General features: G+C 44.6%; 1 protein-coding gene across 2 annotated transcripts; it reads right to left on the bottom strand.

Annotated features, from left to right (window-relative positions):
* Positions 1-2,664: 2,664 nt before the first annotated feature.
* LOC123183472 (uncharacterized) lies at positions 2,665-3,767 on the bottom strand. 2 transcript variants are annotated; one of them, XM_044596272.1, is made up of 3 exons: positions 3,530-3,767; positions 3,221-3,414; positions 2,665-3,124 (listed from the first exon to the last, which is right to left on the bottom strand). In XM_044596272.1, exons 1-3 carry the CDS (start codon positions 3,647-3,649, stop codon positions 2,914-2,916), a joined length of 525 nt encoding a protein of 174 aa, XP_044452207.1. In that variant the 5' UTR covers positions 3,650-3,767; the 3' UTR covers positions 2,665-2,913. The 2 variants fall into 2 exon arrangements, with proteins under 2 accessions (XP_044452207.1, XP_044452208.1); XM_044596273.1 differs by having other exon boundaries at positions 3,221-3,399; positions 3,530-3,738.
* Positions 3,768-19,324: the final 15,557 nt, after the last annotated feature.

Here is a 19,324-nt window from a genome sequence, read left to right as displayed (position 1 = left end):
CGTAAATCCGATTGAGCTGAAATTTTAACACGATCTCTATCCAGATATTAGCTTTCTTGCGGCGAAAGAAGGGCACCAACCGCCTTACGGGGTGGCCACGAGGGTCAGGGGCGCGCCCCCTGCCTCGTGGGCTCCTCGAGCATCGTCTCACGTTGATTTCACTTCCCAAAATTCACATATATTCCAAAAATAGTCTCCGTCAGTCTTTATCCCGTTTGGACACCGTTTGATATGGATTTTCTGCGAAACAAAAAAAATGCAACAAACAGGAACTGGCACTGGGCACTGGATCAATATGCTAGTCCCAAAAATAGTATAAAAAGTTGCCAAAAGTATATGAAAGTTGTATAATATTTGCATGGAACAATACAAAATTATAGATACGACGGAGACGTATCAAGCAGCAGAGATCGCGGGCTGAAGATAGGTCTATCATCGAGAAAGAAAACTAGAAATTGCAGATGTTGAAATAGATGGTTGCACATCTTTATGCCATGAGCGACAAAACTATGCTGGTATCACCAACCCACCTTACAAATGATCCTGCCTTGGACATGGTGAGTTCTCTTCGAACTTATTTACTCATGTGCTTACAGGTCATTCCATCAATTGGGTCTAACAATGTGCCAGTAGCTAAACCTGGAGTCGGGCAAGCAATCCCAATAGCTACTTTCGATGTTCCCGTTCCAAACCCCAAAACCGTGTGAACTCCTAGTTATGTTCATGAACTATGTGCTTTCCTATGCATGCACTTGTGGTTTTTACTTGCTATGCTTGAGAACATTGTGTTTGTGTGCTTGAGACGTTGTATTTGTGCTATTTGAGATCACATTTTGTTATGTATGTTGTGCAATGGTGTTTGACTATAATGTGGCAATGGTTGAGTCATTTGAGAAGTGATATTGTTGCTGTATATATGTGGGATATTATTTGTATGTGATTTGTTGCAGGGCTAAAAAATATGTAAAAATTAGCCCCTGCCAGAGGATTTGTTGAGTTCCTTACTCGGCTAAACATTTTTACCGAGTGAAACACTCAGCAATAAAGCCACGTGGCGTGACCTCGTATCTCGTTCTGGTCATTGCCGAGCTGGTTCCTTAAAATCACGACAAAAATAACATGTGTTACTACTGACATAGCTTTGTCGAGGGTGAAACTCAGCAACAGAGGAGAGACTCGGCAAACTGTGCAAGTCTTTGCCGAGTATCTGCTTGTGTACTCGGCGAACAATGCGATGATTTGCCATCTACCAAAGAAAGAATCTCGGTGAATAGTCCAAATTTGCCGAGTGTCAGTATAAAAATCTCGGTGAAGACTAAAATTTGCCGAGTACAGACTCGAGGGGTCTCGGCGAATAAGGCATCTCGACACTATATGGCTGCCACGTGTCTCGCTCCGGGGCTTCCGAATTCGCCGAGTCTGCACAATTGGCTCTCAGCAAAGAGGTCTGCCACATGGCAGCCGCCGTCTCCGTCTGGCCCGTCAGATACCTTTTTTGTGCCGAGTCCCGTGTTTAGTGCTCGGAAAATACTTTTTTAGAACTAAGGCTCAAGGAGAGCCCGGCTTTGAATTAACAAGGCCATCAACCGGCCAGGAGATACAAACACCCACAGTTACAACGAAGCATAGCAAACAAGCAAAAGAAAAGGAAAACAAAAAAAGACGGCAGATACAAGGTGATGCCCGAAACAACTTCCTAGCCCCAACATGTACAAGCAAACAGGAAATAAGCAGTACAGACTAGCTTGATGTTGCCGAAGCCCTTCAATGCGCGAGTGGAGCACCATAACCCTGACAGAGAGCAAACTTCAGGGGGAGTTACAGCCCAGCAAAGATGGACATGCCCTCATCTACTCCGATAGGTGGACGCCGTCCTCGTACTGACCCTCTCCACTTCCGAAGGGGACCCCTGCCCCTCGCCCTGGATCGAAGGGCGCCGTACCGTTGGCAAGTGGCAATGCTCCCCTGAGCAAGGATTGGTACAAGCTTCCAGGTCACCATGGGAGATTCTCAGCACGACCCACCTGCTGCGCTAAGAACACCAAACGAAGAGCCTCATCAAGACACAATAACCCACACCCAAGGAAGAGAAGCTGTTGTTGAGCGAGGTTGAAGAAGAACTTGCAAGCAGAGGATCCAAGGCAGCCAATGCAGATAGCAGGACAGCACCCGCTGGAATCAGCACCAAGTTCAAGCCTTCCATGCCCTGTTGCTGCCAACGGGGAAAGAACCCTATCTTCATCCCGTCCATGCCATGGCACTGAGAGCCGGCGAGCAAACAACCACAAGTCATACAACGGACAACCAAACAGCAGAGCACTGCCCCAACAAGAAGACCATGGCGCCACCTCCACCTGCAAAGCCGCCACACACTTGACAACCACACCCATCGCCCCTGCACACCCCCAACTCACCCAAGGCGGCACCTTCAGGAAGATGACGACGCGTCATTGCAAGAGGAAAGAGGTTGTGCGAGGGTGGGAGCGGGAACACCTAGATGTAGGGTTTTAAGGACCTCACGCTGGAGTGGTTTGTAAGTGATCGCTCAACCCTCAGACTTCGATCACCCAACCAAAAGTAACCGATTTGTTAGTTGAGGTTTTGTACAGTTTCATTGTCGAGGGACCAAACATTATAAATGGATCGACGAAAAATATACTTTTCTAGTAGAAAGCAAGGATAATTGAAATGATTATCGACAGACTATGGTAAACAGATATCACAAAGGATTAGGTTCTTGCAGAGTGATCGGACATGAGAAACAAACTAACTAGACCTGGTGGGTGGATATTGATCATTCACCTTCAGCCACCTGCTAGTGATCGACTAAATTGATATAGCAAACTAAACCTAAGAGGAGTATTCATCATGGATCTTGAGCTACAAGGATGCCTGCAGAAGGAGTTTAGGTAGCTAGCGGCTGTTCCACCAGTCATGTAACTGCTGGGACCAACTCTTCTTTCCAGACCACCAATCCTCGAAATCATCCAGCCCGTTCCTTCGTTTCAGCCGTATCTCCTTGCTCAAAATCTGCACGCCGCCCTCTGCAGTCTTCAAAACCAGAGTAAATACCCCCCAAATTATCACAAATCGCTTCATCCTCTCCATCCTCCACCGCCACATCCTAGTTAATAATCAAGCGACCAATCAATGATATACGAGAGAAACACCATGATGTAATAATTTCTAGAAGCAGAAAGAAAAAAAGAACCGAACAAACCAGTAGACATCATTGGGTCTGGGCTGGACTTGCACCGAGAGCAGCTCCAACAGCTCTTTGTTCTCTCGGCGGACACCGCGAGGGAGATCGTACTCGGTTGCCAAGGAAAAGCCCATGTTGTAAAGCTCCTCTTTCTTCACCTTCATCTCCGCCAAGCGGATCGCGAGAGGTTGCTTGGCCTGAGGGGCGGTGGCCTGCTTGCATGCAGGGCGAAGAATAAGATCCACCACAAAATAGATACTAGATACTAGTACAATCTTTGATCACAGCACGACATTCAGAGGGAGAGAAATCCAAGGTTGCACGCACGCTCGTGTCCGCGAAGAGCCGCCGTTGCGGATCCGAGAAGACGCGCCGCCCTTGCTGTTGAGTTCGTCGGAGCAGCATGCGACCACCGAGCCTTAGGGCCGCCGCCGCCGCCGCCGCCATGGCTATTAATCCTAGCTAGTTTCGATTTCTAGTTTTTCGGATAGGGTCTGGTCTGCAACGACCGACCACGTATTATATCTACTATATGTTTTATTGTTTGAGAGGTTTTCCTTTCAAGTCCTCCTCTACCACAAAACACGTAGCGGCCTGGATCTTGAAAGGAGATCGTTTTTTTTTTTTTTGAGAAATCTCGCCACTTTATTAGATGATAGAAATGTTCATAGATACACGGGTCTGGTCATGGGGGATTCCCAACTAAACATATCGATCTACATCTAAGTTACAAGTAAACTTGGCGAGATTGTGAGCCTCGAAGTTGTTGTTTCTACTCTTGAAAGGAGATCGAATTAAGAGGGAGAGAGAGATCCTGGCTAAGCCCAAAGCCGAGGAATCAGCCCAAGCCCAATCTGGAAAGTCCACTTGGTTAGGTCTGGACCATGAAGCCTACTCGATTGAGCCGAATCCTATTTGACGCCTTAAGCAGGGTACACCTATTTCTCGATTTCTGTGAGAGCGAGGGAATGCTCGCTGAAGCGGACGGCGAATTGCGCCGGCCAAGGTGCGAGAGAGGCCACAGCCTCATTTTCCTCTTCTTTTTCATGTTTTCTGATTTATTTTTTGCTTTATTTTTGTACTTTTGTTTATAATTTAAAATTTGAAACATGTTGAACAAATATTTGAAAATGTTGAACAAGTAATTGAAAAAATATTGATCATGTATATAAAAATGTTAATCAAGCATTTTAAAAACAAATCCTGAACAAGTATTTGAAAACTGTTAAATGTGTATATAAAAAATGTGACCATGTCTTAAAAAATGATGAATTTTATTGATCCTGTATATAAAAATGTTAATCAACCATTTGAAACAATGTTGAACAAGTATTTCAAAGTGTTAATCAAGCATTTCATAAATGTTAAATGTGCATAGAAAGAATGTTGATCATGCATTGAAGAAATGATGAATCTTTTGAATCATGTATATAAAAAAAGTTAATGAAGCATTTGAAAAAAAATGTCGAACAAGTATTTGAAAAATATTAATCAAGCATTAGAAAATGTGTATAGAAAAAATGCTGACCATGTATTTAAAAATTAAGATTTTTTTATCATCTATATAAGAATGTTAATCAAGAATTTGAAAAATTGTTGAACAAGTATTTCAAAAATGTTAATCTAGAAATTAGAAAATGTTAAATTTGCAAATAACAAATGTTTACCATGTATTAAAAAGTGTTAAATTTTTATTGTAGGAATTTTAAATGTGTATTAGAAAAATGTTGTTGACATATACCAAAAGAAACAAAGAGAACAATAAAATAAAACCCAAAAGGAAACGAAATAAACCAAAGAAAAAAAGAAAGAAGAGCAAAGAAGCAAACGCAATAAAAATTGAAAAAGGAGGAGAAAAAAATGAAAAGAAATAAAATAAAACAATGAAAGAAAGCAAAAAAGAAAACCAAAGAAAAAAGAAAGAAAATAAAAAAACTAATGAAAAGAGACAAAAAGCCAAGATTAAAAAAAAAGGGAAAAACGGAGAACAAACAATGGAAAACCCAGGCTTGTTTCGACTAAAGAACAAGCACCTAACTTGTACACCACAAACAGGAGCCTTGCCCACTAGCTAGTCGCGCTTCCCCTTAACCAGGAGGGCAGGGTCTGAATCCTTCTAGCGCCCATTTTCCCTCTTCCTTTCCCTTTATTAATTGCACGCGAGTGCGTCGGCCCAATTACTATGCAGATGGAACAGCGAGCGAGACTTTTCATTTGGCTTAATGCGATAAATAGTTGCCGCATTAAAGCACCCCTTTCTTCGATTCTTGCAAAGGGGCGCACACCCCCTTCGCACGCTTGGTCGGCCCATATTACTTTTTTCTTTTGTTTCTCCAAAATGCAAAAAACAATGAGACTGTTGTGACTTGAATAGCCGATATCTTGATACATTGTACGATGCTCTAACCACACGACCAACCAAACCTGATGCGATAGGTTACAACCTTTTCGCTCTATTCTTCTTTCCTTCTTTCCTTTTTTTTGGAATGGTTTCCTCATTTTTTTTCTTTTTCTTTTTTCTTTTCTCTTTCATCCTTCTCGCCCCCAATTCTCCTCTTCTTTTTTCCTTTATTACTTGCATGCGTGTGGGCCGGCCCAATAACTGCGCACATGCTGCAGCGAGTGAAACTTTTCATCTGGCTTAATACGATAAATAGTCGCCGCGTTAAAGCGCCGCTTTCTTCGATTCTCGCAAAGGGGCGCACACCCCCTCCACCGCGCTTGGCCGGCGCATATTACTTTTTTTCTTCTTCAGGTTTTTCAAAACACAAAAAACTGTGAGACTGCTATGGTTCGAAAAGCCGATATCCTATACATTGTATGATGCACTAACCACACGACCAACCAAACCTGATGTGGTTAGTTACAACTTTTTCGGTCTACTCTTCTTACGCTTTTTTTTTCCTTTTTTGGAATGCTTTCCAATTTATTTTAGTTTTCCTTTTTTTTTCTTTCCTTTTTTATAAATACATGAACTTTTTAAAAAATTGAAGAAATTTTCCCAAAATTTATAAACTCTCTTTAAATATATGAACTTATTTTAAAATCGATGAACTATATTTACAAATTCAATGATCTTTTAAAAAAAATTGATGAATTTTGTCTTTAAATTTGAGAACTTTTTTCAAAAGTGATGAACTATTTCTCCAACTCCATGATATTTTTTCAAAATTGATGAATTATTTCTTCAAATTTGTGAAACTTTTTCAAAATTGATGAACTATTTTTCAAACTTCATGAACTTTTTGTCAAAACATATGAACTTTTTCAATATTTATTTAGTTTTTCAAAATTGATGAACTTTTTAAAAGTTTGTGACTTTTTTCAAAAAAATGATGATTTCTTTTGAAAATCGATGAACTTTTTTGAAGTTTGTGTACTGATCTTCAAAAATGGTGAACTTTTTCTAATACATGAATGTTTTAAAATAAATCAAAAATCTACATTGCACGGCCACACTTGTTCTTATATTAATAGTGCGATTATCCACAACTGTCCAATGGTTCCATTGGTTAGGTAAGCATGAATAGGTATGTGGCAACGCGGGTTCGAACTTGGGACCTCCTATATGCCGCTTATTGCGGCAAAGAGTCATTGAGTCACACAGAAGTTAGCTGACCTGGGCCGGCCCATCCGCGGTAGCGCGGTGTTAAAAATCAACAAAACAGAAAAGTATCCGGTAAAAAAACACCGTTCCCTCTAGTTAGGGTTTATCTTCCTCTCGTCACCGCCGGCGATGTTGAGATCGGTCTGCCCTTCATGCCATTAAACCTGGGTCTTGGACTCAGGCAGAAGCAAGAGGGAGAGATCTGTTTCCCTGGCTCCCCTGTTGGTTTCTCATCGAGGGGCTAGGGTTTCTTCGTTCCACAGCAACCACGCAAGAGTTTTGCCCTCGCTCCGCGATGGCGAACAAGGGCGATCCGTCAGGCTCGAGATCCAAGGGCAAGGGCAAGTTGGAGGATCTGATGCAGGAGCTGGCGCTGAAAGAGGATGATCTAGATGATGTGATCTTTGAGGAAGATGATGAGCCGGCAGAGGAAGAACTCCGGTGGATGATTCTGGCCTGGGTTCACATGGATAAGGACTATAGTTCGTACTGGTTCTTTCGAAACATGAGGACGGCTTGGGACCTTGCTAGGCCGGTTAAGATCAAAACCCTAGAGGAAAACCTTTTTCAGATGCAGTTCGACTGCCTAGGGGATTGGGAGCGGGTCACGCAAGGAGGACCGTGGCACTTCAGAGGAAACCCTGTGATCATTGCTCCGTATGATGGCTACACAAAACCCTTTGAGATCGAGTTGTTCGAGTTTGAGATCTGGGCAAGAATTATTGATCTCCCGATCGCTTTTCATGGTAAAGTCAAGGCACTAGCCTCAAAGTTCGGCGAGTTCGTAGAGTCAGAACCATCATCCTTTGATTTTGAGGGGAATTTCTACAGAGTAAGGGTCAGGCTTGACGCGCGCAACCCTTTGAAGAAGGCAACCTCGTTGATTCGAGGGGGTGAGAGACAGATTTTTGCTGTCAAGTACGAACGCCTGCCAGATTGGTGTCAAGTTTGCGGCATGATGGGTCATGAGTACAAGGAGCATGGCAGTGGGGTTCACCCGCCTTCGGCCCTAATCTTCAAAAACCTCCGAGCTCCGGCCACAACAGCTTGGGGTACTAGGCGCCGCAACAGAAACCAGAGGAACAGGACTTCAAACCAACAAGGGTCGGGCCAGCAAGCTACGAAGGAGGATGATGATCCTAAGCAAGAGAAGATGGAGACGGAGGATTCTGATGCCAATCGCAAACGTCCTTCTGATGAGGTGCAGGGTTTGCAAAACCACAAAGGAAATACGGGGCTGGAAGTGGTGCTCTCCGACAAGAACGGATCTGCTACCCCAATCAGCCCTCCTCCAAAACAAGACCCGAAGAGGCCAAAAACTTCGCAGTCAGAAAAACCAAGCGGTGGAGTGGGGAAGAAGATCCCTAGTACGGGAGAGAGCTCGGACGCGAGAACGGCGGCCTCCCCGGCGGAGGACCGCCGGACGCAATGAGTCTTTTAAGCTGGAACTGCCGGGGTATTGGCAACGCCCCGACAGTTCAAGAGCTTCGCGAACTCGCGATTAAGTTTGCCCCTAAAGTTCTTTGTATCATGGAAACCTAGATAGATAGGGTTAGAGCTGAAAATCTAAAGAGCACTTTAGGATATGATAATTCTTTTGCTGTTGATTCCTCCGGCCGCAGTGGAGGGTTAGCAATTTTTTGGAATGATGAAATAAAGATCGAGATTTTGGGTTACTCTAAGTACCATATTGATGGGAAAATTTCTGGTCTCGGTGATAATACATGGAGGCTCTCGTGCTTCTATGGAGAGGCCCAGACTCATCTCCGGCATCATACCTGGGACACACTGAAGAACCTCTCAACACTCCAAGATCTTCCATGGGTGTGTGTGGGAGATTTTAACGAAGTACTGAAACATGATGAGCATGAAGGCATTGGTTCCAGAAGCCAGTCCCAAATTCAGGGTTTTAGGGATGCAGTGGATGTGTGCGGACTGGTTGTCCTTGGCTTCAAGGGAACAAAATGGACTTTTGAGAAAAGAGTTGCGGGTGGTTCCTACACCCGAGTACGGCTGGACAGGGCACTGGGCTCAGTTGATTGGTGCGGTATCTTTCCTGCGGCGTCTGTTGAGCACCTGACGGCTGCGACTTCGGATCACTCGCCGATACTGGTCCAGCTATATCCACCGAGAAGCAGAAAAAAGGGGAATCAATTTCGGTACGAAGTCATGTGGGATAGGCACCCAGAGCTTAAGGCGACCATCAAAACTGCTTGGGAGGCCAACGTCCATAACCTGCATGTGCATGAGGTACGGTCTAAGCTAGAGGCTGTGGCAAACAACTTGGGGGATTGGTCCCGTACCACTTTTGGTAGTGTAAGAGAAGAGATCAGAGGCTTAAAAAAGGAGCTGGAAAGACTGTGTAATGATGCAACGCGTGTTGGGCCATCGCATGCGGAGATAAAGATCAATGATCGTTTGATCGAGCTATACTTACGGGAGGAACTTATGTGGAGGCAAAGATCCCGTGTCCAGTGGCTCTCAGAAGGGGACCGGAATTCCCATTTTTTCCATATGAGAGCCTCAATGCGACGAAGGAAGAACCTTATAAAGGCGCTGCAATGGCCAGATGGGCAAATGACGAATGACTTAACTGAGATGCAACATATGGCTCTCGATTTTTACAAAACACTATATGCCTCAGAGTGAGTTCAGGGGGTTGACGATGTGCTTGATCATGTACCGATGAAAGTGACTCATGCTATGAATGAAACCCTTCTTGCACCTTACAGTGACAAAGAGGTAAAGGAAGCGTTGTTTCAAATGTTTCCCACAAAATCCCCGGGTCCGGATGGCTTCCCAGCACACTTTTTCCAGCGGCATTGGGATATTTGTGGAGAAGTGGTTACTAAATTGGTGCTAGCAATTGTGAAAGGAGAAGAGAGCCCGGCATGCATTAATGACACAATGTTGGTTCTCATCCCTAAGGTACAAAACCCCACATTGCTCTCTCAATTCCGACCGATAAGTTTATGTAACGTTTTCTACAAGATTGCCTCGAAAGTTCTGTCAAACCGTCTGAAGCTGGTGTTACCGGATATCATATCTGAGGAGCAGTTGGCATTTTTACCAGGGCGATTGATTACGGACAATATAATTTCAGCCTATGAATGTTTGCACTTCATGAAAAGGAGTAGATAAAAAAATAGCTATGCTGCACTGAAACTCGATATGATGAAGGCTTATGATCGTGTGGAGTGGACATACTTGAGAGCTATTATGCACAAGTTGGGTTTTGCACCAGCATGGGTTGATATTGTGATGACCATGGTTAGTTCAGTAACCTTTTCAGTCATGTTCAATGGAGTAAAGTCTGAGGTGTTTACACCCTCACGAGGTATACGACGGGGAGACCCGATCTCTCCATACCTTTTCCTGATAGCAGCAGAGGCCTTTCGTGCCTCTTAAAATCCCAGAATCAGTCATCCCAGTTCAGCGGCATTAAGGTGGCACCATCCGCACCGGCGGTAAGTCATCTTTTATTCGCGGATGACAGCCTGCTGTTTTTTAGGGCGAGCGTTGATGGAGCAGAAGCAGTGTCAAACTTGTTGGATACTTATTGTATGGCCTCGGGGCAGAAAGTTAACAAGGACAAATCTTCCATCTTTTTCAGCAAGGGATGCCCAGAGATAGTACGTAACGCGGTTAAGGGCTTCCTCCAGGTACCAAACGAATCTTTGAGTGACAGATACCTGGGCATGCCAACTGATGTAGGTCACTCAAAGAAGGGAACTTTCAAATACTTGAGTGACAGAGTTTGGGACAAGGTGAAAGGATGGATGAGCAAGTGCCTTTCAGCAGGAGGAAAGGATGTGTTAATCAAGTCGGTAGCCCAAGCTATCCCGGTTTTTTCTATGTCCTGTTTTAAGTTACCACGAGGTTTATGCGATCACATAAAATCCATTATCCGGAAATTTTGGTGGGGCTGCAAACAGGGTGAACGGAAGTCTGCATGGTTTCTTGGGATATCATGACGTGACAAAAGCACTTGGGAGGCCTTGGTTTCAGAGATCTTGAGCTGTTTAACTTGGCCCTGTTGGCACGCCAAGCTTGGAGATTATTACAAGAACCAATGAGCCTGAGTGCAAGGATTTTGAAAGCAGCGTATTATCCGGAGGGAACAATTTTAGATGCAGTGGTGGGCTCAAAACCTTCACAGATTTGGCATGCAATCGTGGAGGGGCGTGATTTGTTGCAGCAGGGAATCATTCGTCGGATCAGCAATGGCCAAACAACGGAGATTTGGGTTGACAACTGGATACCAAAAGAGATGACTCCACGGCCGATAACTTCGCTCGTGGCCGACCCTGCCAGGTATGTTTCAGAGTTAATGCTACCGGCCACCGCATCTTGGAATGAAGAAGTAATCAGAAAGGTATTTCTACCGATCGACGCCGAGGCTATTTTGAGGATACCAGTTTGTACACGCAACATAGATGATTTCTGGGCTTGGTATCCGGAGAAGAAGGGAAATTTCACGGTAAGCTTATAAATTTTTGCAACAAACAAAGATACAAAGAGAAGAATGGCTGGAAGGACGGGGCGGTTCATGTTGTGGAAAAACAAGGTTCCCTCAAAGATAAGAATCTTCTTATGGAGGTTGGCACACCATTCCCTGCCAACTACTGATATTTTGAACCGTAGGAACATGTCCACCCGAGATGCTTGTTCGCTGTGTGGATGCGAGGATTCATGGAGACATGCTCTTGTCGCCTGCACTATGTCGAGGTGTGTGTGGGCTTTGACTGAAGACACCATCGTTTCCAGCATGACTGAGAACGAGGAAGCGGATGCGAGGATCTGGCTTTTTCAGTTACATGAGTCGATGGACCATGTCAACTTCACACGTATGGTCATCACTCTTTGGTCGATCTGGTACGCTCGTCGGAAGGCTATATATGAATCAATCTTCCAAAGCCCACAACAAACTGTCAACTTTGTCAATAACTACATCAGCGATCTTGGCCTCATAGCTACACAGGAGCATCATCCAGCGCCTATATCAACCGCCCAAGAGAGGCCATTGCGGTGGCTTCGACCGCCGGCTGGCAGTGTCAAGATCAATGTAGATGGGGCGTTGGCACGTCGAAGTAGAGGAGGAGCAGTGGCAGTTCTATGCCGGGACCAGGACGGTGTCTACTTGGGTTCGTCGGCGGTGGTTTATCACCACACGCGGGATCCTCTTGTTCTGGAGACATATGCTTGTCGGGAGGCACTAGCACTCGCCGACGACCTTGGGATAGGAAACATCTATGTGGCTTCGGACTCCCAGGAGGTGATTAATGACATCAATAGGGGCACCGGAGGCCCAAATGCATCCATTGTGCATGAAATACCGAGTCACTGTAATGATTTTAGCTCTTGCTCTTTTGTTCATGAGCGTAGGAACTTCAACTTCGAGGCTCATAATCTCGCAAAATATGATTGTAAGCTAGGTATAAGGCGTCATGTTTGGTTGGGCACACCTCATGACCCAACTTCTGTACCTATGACTGTTTCTTTGATTGAATAAATATTGCGAGATCCCTAAAAAAACAGAAAAGTGTTGGGGGGTAGGAGTCAAACACACGACCAGCGGCACATCGGACCACGCCGTTGCCACCGCAACCAGCTCACTTTAGTTAAAGATTTGCAGCCTGACGCTTAAAGAAGTACGCGAACCGGAGGGATCGAACACATGACCTCCAGCGAGTGAACCACGTCGCTAGCTACTGCAGTCTCTGATTTGTTCTCCATAAAATAACAACCCAGTTTAAATAATTATAAGCAGCTAAAATTTTACGTTTATTTTGAAATTTTGAACGTGATTTTATTTTTGACAAAAGTAAATGTATTTTGAATAACATACATTTTAAAAAATTGTTGAAAAAAATATAAACTCAAACATTTACTGAAAACACAAACATTTTTTGGGAGCTCAAACAATTTTCGCAAAAGAAGGAACAGAATTGAAGACAAGAACATTTTTCAGAACTATTCACAATTTTTGAACAATGCAAACATTTTATGAAAAACACAAAAAATCGTAATTACGATTTTCTTTCCAAACTGCGAACATTTTATGAAATTCCTTGAATGTTTTTGAAATTTCTGAACAAACTTTGAAAACATGAACATTTCTTTAATTTGAGAACAAATTTAAAAACAGGAACCTTTTCTGAAAATCCTGAATTTTTAGAAATTATGATCTTCAAAAAACAAAACAATTACGAATTTCTCAGAATATATTTTGAATTTGCAAACAAATTTCGAGAACATGAACATCTTTGAATTTGTGAACAAATTGTGCAAATAGGACTGCTTTTCCAAAATCGTGAACATTTTGTAGATATGTGAAGAAATTTTGAAAACATGAACATCTCTTGAATTTGTGCACAAATACTGAAAACAGGGATATATGCTGAAATTCACCAACAATTATGGAATTTGTGATTTTTTTATTTTGAGATTCAAAACTTTTTTAAATTTTCTAATATTTTTTAAAAGAAGCAAACACATTTTAAAATGCTAATATTTTTGGATTTTCTGAAACAAATCGGAAAATAGGAACATTTTTAGAAAAAATGAATAATTTTTTGGAAATGTAAACTTTTTAGGATTTTTGAACATTTGGTGGAAAAAGAAGAGAAAAATTGAAAATAAAAAAAGCAAAGTGAAATAAAATAAAAAGGAAAGAAAACAAAGCAGTAAAAACAGAAAGAAAAGGAAAAAAAAGAAAAAGAAAAAAATGTTTCAGGAGCATTTAAAAGGTTCACAAAACCGAAAAAACTAGTTGCAAACTACTAGAATGTTCCCAAAACCGGAAACAGAAAGCTTCCCGTACAGCTACCAAATGGGGCAGCCCAGTGTGCTCGATATCGATCAGTGCCTGTGCTTGCGGCGACAATTTGCAGCAAAGTGTGGGAAATAAGAAAAGCGCCACGGAAATGCCACTTTTTTTTGCTGGGAAACGTTTCTATGCGGCGTGCCAGCCAAAACTTCAGCTGGTCCCGTGCGAGCCACGCGATCGGGCCCATCGTACGCCTCGCGCAACCCACCCCCATTGCCTTATCTTCTTCCTCCCGATCCCCTTCTTCCTGCCGAATTCTCTCTCGTCGTGTCCACACACGGGGGTGGCCACGCCCTCCTCTTCCTCCTTCGGATCTCGCCGCCGGCTAGCCCGAATCCCGTGCAGGTCCATACCTCCACCGTCAGCGGCATGCCCACTTCTTCCGCTGCCCCCGGCTCTAGGTTCCTTCTGCCCCGACGAGCCGGAGTTGTAGCTTTTTTGGTCCTCGGTTGCAACATCGTTGGAGGGGCAAATGCTTTCAATTTCGTTTGGAAGAAGATGGTTGCAGCAACGGGGAGAGGAGGTCACGCCGCCGTGGTGGTAGCATCTCCGGTGGACGGTTCCAGTAGCTCTCGGATGGCATATCCATGGCGGCATCCAACCGTTCGATTCGAAAGATTCAACTAGCGGTATATAAAGCTTCAACAAGACACCATGCACTGAAAAAAGATACAATCGTTCATATGAAAGCTACAACTATAGTTTGAAAAAGCTTCAATGGACCCCCGTACAACTAAAAAAGCTTCAATAGTTCATGTGAAAGATTCAAACCGTATTTGAAAAAGCTTCAAACGGTGGAGTAGAGAGGTTTCAATCCACCACTATGAAATAAAAAAGTTCTACGACCATCATTTTGGAAAGCTTCAACTGTTGAATTGAAAAGCTTCAATCGGTTTTATAAAAAGCTTCAACTGGCTTTAAAGGAAGCTTCAACCCGCGAGTACACAATGAAAAAGTTGCAATCGTTGACATAAAAAGCTTCAACCCGGCGACGAAAATCTAGAACTGGCACGTCACCATTGATACAATGGCGGCATTCCTTCGCCGCAGCTTCAACCTTCGCCGGTAGGAGCTACATGCGGCGGAGCCGGCGAGAGCCACGGTGACGGGGGGTGCTGTGATCGGGGCAAGCCATGCTGGGAAGAAGAGATGGTGATGCTGGAGAGGGGTCGTCGACCAGGAGGATGTCCAGGCGATGGGGGGGCAGTCGAAGGCGGCAGTCGGCGGCGACGTGGACAGTCGGCGAGCTGGCTGACGGCTGGGGGAGATCACGGGGGGCTACTCGAGATGAACATGCGCCAAGGTTTCTTTAGCTACTGAAGCAGTTGGGGAAGAAGGCATCGTGCGGCTAATACAAAACAAAGTGTACATATAGAGGTGGATTAACGAGCGGCTCGGCTCGTTAAGCTCGTGTTCGTTAAGGCTCGGCTCATTAAGCTCATTAAGATTAACGAGCAGAAAACCATGCTCGGCTCGGCTCGTTTGAAACTCGTTAAGCTCGTGAGCGCTCGTTAATAGATTATAATGTATTATGATATACATGATGAATGTATAGGTATGGTTTTGAAGACGAAATATGGTGACTACAAAAAGAAAATGTATTTTGTTGCCTCATATGTCGATTAGATTGAATAGATGGGCTAAGGTGCTATAAAATGTTTGTCACGTAAGATGAAAATATGTGGTGTGTTGCTATTAATGAGTTCAACGAGCTACTCATGAAATTCGTTAGCTCGCTCGCTAAGCTCATTAAGCTTAACAAGCTGAAATCAATGATTGGTTGTGTTCATTAAGAAGCGAGTTACGAGCTTAACGAGTCGAACTATCAAGCGTTCATTAAACTCACGAGCCATGAGCTTTTGGTCCAGCCCTACGTATATACGCGGTGCGACCGGCCGAAATTTTGACCGGCGCACCGGCGCCTATCACTCGCCTTTTTTTGTGTGTGTTTTTCTAGAGTTATTCATTCGCTGTGATTTGCTTCGCGGGCCGGCCGAACCAGGCGCTGCAGTGGGCGCCAGCCACCTGTTCGGTGGCTTAAGGCGCCGAGCAGGGGGTGTTAGAGTTGTTCAGTAGACAGAGGCCGCTCCGGCCCATGTAGGTATTACTTTCTAATCAGGTTTCTATGCTTGCACCGGTTTTGTGAAACTTCTAGAAGCTCCCGACGAAATTTTCCGTTTTGGTTTTTACTTTTTAAATTCACCAATTTTACAATATATTAATTTTCTTAATTGATAAACTTTTTTAGTTCATGATTTTTGTCAAATTCATGAAGTATTTTTAAAATTCATGATCATTTATTAAATAAAGCGAACATTTTTTGAATTAATGATTTTTTTCAGATGCACATACTTTTTTCGAAGTTCATGAGATCTGCAAACTTTTATGGAAGTCACGACCTCATTTTTCAAAATGCTGAGCTTTCTAAAGTTCTTGAACATTTTTTATGTATGGTTATTTATCTATAGAAAAACCAAATGAAAATTTTAAAATCTAAACCGTGGTTTTTTATGTTGCTACCGAGCGAGCGAGCTACACAAGACGATGCAGCCGAGCGATCGAGCACTAGTGAATCGCTCAGCAAGGCAAGCGCTACTGAGCCACACGGCCTGTTTGGCGTCAGCGCGGGCATTGGGGGGTGAACCGACGCCTTGAGCGCTAGGGAGGAGGCTCCTCGGTTGAAGTTTTGGTGCCTGTTAAGATAGACGTTACTACCCCTTAGCGCACACCTGCGTGTACGGAAGTTTTTTCTTCCCTAGGTCTCGCGACTAGGGTTTGCTAGTCCTCCGGAGGCGCCGCGGCCGTGAGTTCCCTTTGTCGTCGGGTGTGATCCGGCAAGACCGTACCTGCTGCCTGTCTCCTCTCTCCCCTTGGGGTCCATTGGTGTGGGAGTGCATGCAGTTAGGGTTTTGAGGGTGGAGTTCCCTAGCCATGGCGGATATTGGTTCTGGGAGCGGATCGGGAGATTGGAGCCATGAGGAAGCAGCAACACTGCTGGAGAGATTGAATCTCGAGGATGAGGAGGTGGATGATCTGGTCTGGGAGGATGAAGCCAACGCTGAGGACATTAAGCCCAAGTGGCTAGCCCTAGGGCGGCTGTTGACAACAAAAAGCTTCAGTCAGAGCGCGTTGATTGCGGACATGAAGGCGGCCTGGAATATAGCGCAACAGGTGGTTTGGAGAAGAATCAATCCGAACCTGTACTCAATTCAATTCAACTGTCTTGGAGACTGGAATAAAGCGATGCATCAGGGGCCGTGGGACTTTAAGGGATCGACGTTGCTATTGATGGAGCATGATGGGTTTGCTAATGCGGAGAAGGTGAAACTATGTAAACTGGAGACGTGGTGTCAGATTCATAAACTGCGTGATGGAGTCCTAAGGAGCCCAGCGGCCTTGAGAAATTTGGCTAGCAGAATTGGTGAAGTTCAGGAGGTGCAAATGACACTCCCCAATGGATTCGTAGGTGAGTTCATCCGTGCTAGGGTGAAACTGGATGTTAATAAGAGGCTTACCAGGGCGGTTGGAATAACTAGAGCAGGGGTGACTGAGAAATATCTTGTTAAGTTTGGAAAACTTCAAACATTCTGTCATGCATGTGGGTTCATGGGGCACTGGTATGAGGAATGTGGTACAGGAGAGCATGACATAACAAAATTTGAATGGGGCCCTTTTATAGTAGCTTCAAGGAGGGGAAGAGGAGGAGGCTGTGGAGGCCGAGGGGGCACAGGTAGAAGATCGGATAGAGGGGAGGATGAGACAGAGGATGGAGGAAGAGGGCTCGGCAGAGGGCTCGACAGAGGAGGAGGCCGCAATATGCAGATGGATATGAATCAGGAGAGTTGAAGATTTAACGCAGTGGGCAAAACAGCAATGAGGAAAGCAAGGGATGAGGATGAGCGTATGATAAACCCTGAGGCCACTATCCCGAGTCAGGATGTTAGAGTAATGGAGGGGGCAGAATCGGCTCAATCGTTAGCAATACACCAGGCTAATAATGCCAAAGGGCTGGAACACATTGAGAACACAGGAGGGGTGGGAATCTGTTTGGGAAAGAGAACAGCTGAGAATTCGGCTACAGCAGGGGCAGAAAACTTAGCCATGGTGCCGGTGAGCATATCTGCGAAATCGGTCGTTTCAAATCTAGTTCATCGCTATGAAGGTGAGGATGAAGAACCCAGCTGCTCAAAGAACCAAGTACTGACCCCCCAAAAGAATGCAAATAGGAAGAAACTCAAAGGAGTGAATGGAGAAGTGTTGAGCAACTCAGAGGAAACAGTGCAGGAAACAGATTATAAGAGATCAGCAGCCCCTTTCGAAGGGGACCGCCGGGCGCAATGAAACTGTTAAGCTGGAACTGCCGGGGGCTTGGGAACGCCCCGGCAGTTCGCGCTTTGCTGGATGTCCAGCGGAGTTGTAGCCCAGATGTGATGTTTTTGTCGGAGACACACTTAGAAAGCTATCCGGCTGAATGTTTGAGGAGAAGACTGAAAATGGATCATAAAATTGTTTGCCCTGGTGATAGTAGAAAGGGAGGTCTGGTGATGTTTTGGAAAAAGGAAGTAAAGGTTCTTCCACTAAATTTGGATCCAATGTTCATTGATGTACAAGTTGAGGATGAAGGACACTTAGTGTGGAGGTGTACGGGGATGTATGGGGAATTTAGATGGACGTAGAAATATGAAACATGGGAGAGAATGCGCCGGTTGCATCAAAACAACAATATGCCATGGCTATTGATTGGGGACCTGAATGAAATTCAGTTCTTGTCTGAAAAGGAAGGAGGGAACCTGAGACCGCCGCAGTACATGCAGGCCTTCCAGTCGGCGATTGATGACTGCGGATTGCGGGACATGGGTTATATAGGTGATCACTTTACGTGGCAGCGAGGTGAAATCAGGGCGAGGTTGGATAGAGGGCTAATAAACGCCGGTTGGGAAGATATGTACCCATCGGCGGTACTGCAACACTTGCTATACAATCATTCGGACCACCGCCCAATTTTGGTTGATACAGAGTACTATGCTTCCGCGCATGGTGGAGGAGAGCGTACAAAACGCTTTGAAGCTAGATGGTTGAAGGAAAGAGATTTCCCGGAACTAGTTCAAGAAGCGTGGCATGCAGCAAATTTGAATCCGAACCTCACAACCATTCATGAGAAACTAAACAGCATGCATGACTCGTTTCATGACTGGGATCAAAGGGTGCTGAAGAAACCAAAGAAGAGGCGTCGGAAAGCGCAAAGAGATCTTGAGGAAGTTATGACGGGCCGAATGAATGAGGCCAGTGAGGAGAAGAGGAAGGAGATCTCAGAGCTTATTGAATTCCTGCTTGAGCTAGAAGAGATCCATTACATGCAGCGATCAAGAGCGGGATGGCTGAAACATGGAGACTGCAACACGGGGTTTTTCCAAGCCTATGCAAGTGCTAGGCGTAAAAATAATATGATTAAAAAGCTGAAGGACGAGAATGGAAATACTCTGGAAGGTATGGATACCCTAAAACCACATATAAAAGGATACTTTAGTAACTTGTTTACTTCCGAGGTTAACCTTGTAGACCCGGCTGTTATAAGTAAAGTGCAAACTAAAGTGACAGATCAAATGAACGATATGTTGATGGCCCCTTATACTGCTGACGTTGTGCGAAAAGCTGTGTTCAGTATTGGTGATCTTAAAGCCCCTGG

Source organism: Triticum aestivum, chromosome 1A (assembly GCF_018294505.1).
Source record: "Triticum aestivum cultivar Chinese Spring chromosome 1A, IWGSC CS RefSeq v2.1, whole genome shotgun sequence".
Lineage (NCBI taxonomy): Eukaryota > Viridiplantae > Streptophyta > Magnoliopsida > Poales > Poaceae > Triticum > Triticum aestivum.
The sequence above is the reverse complement of the archived record's forward strand: the minus strand, read 5'-3'. Positions and strand labels throughout refer to the sequence as shown.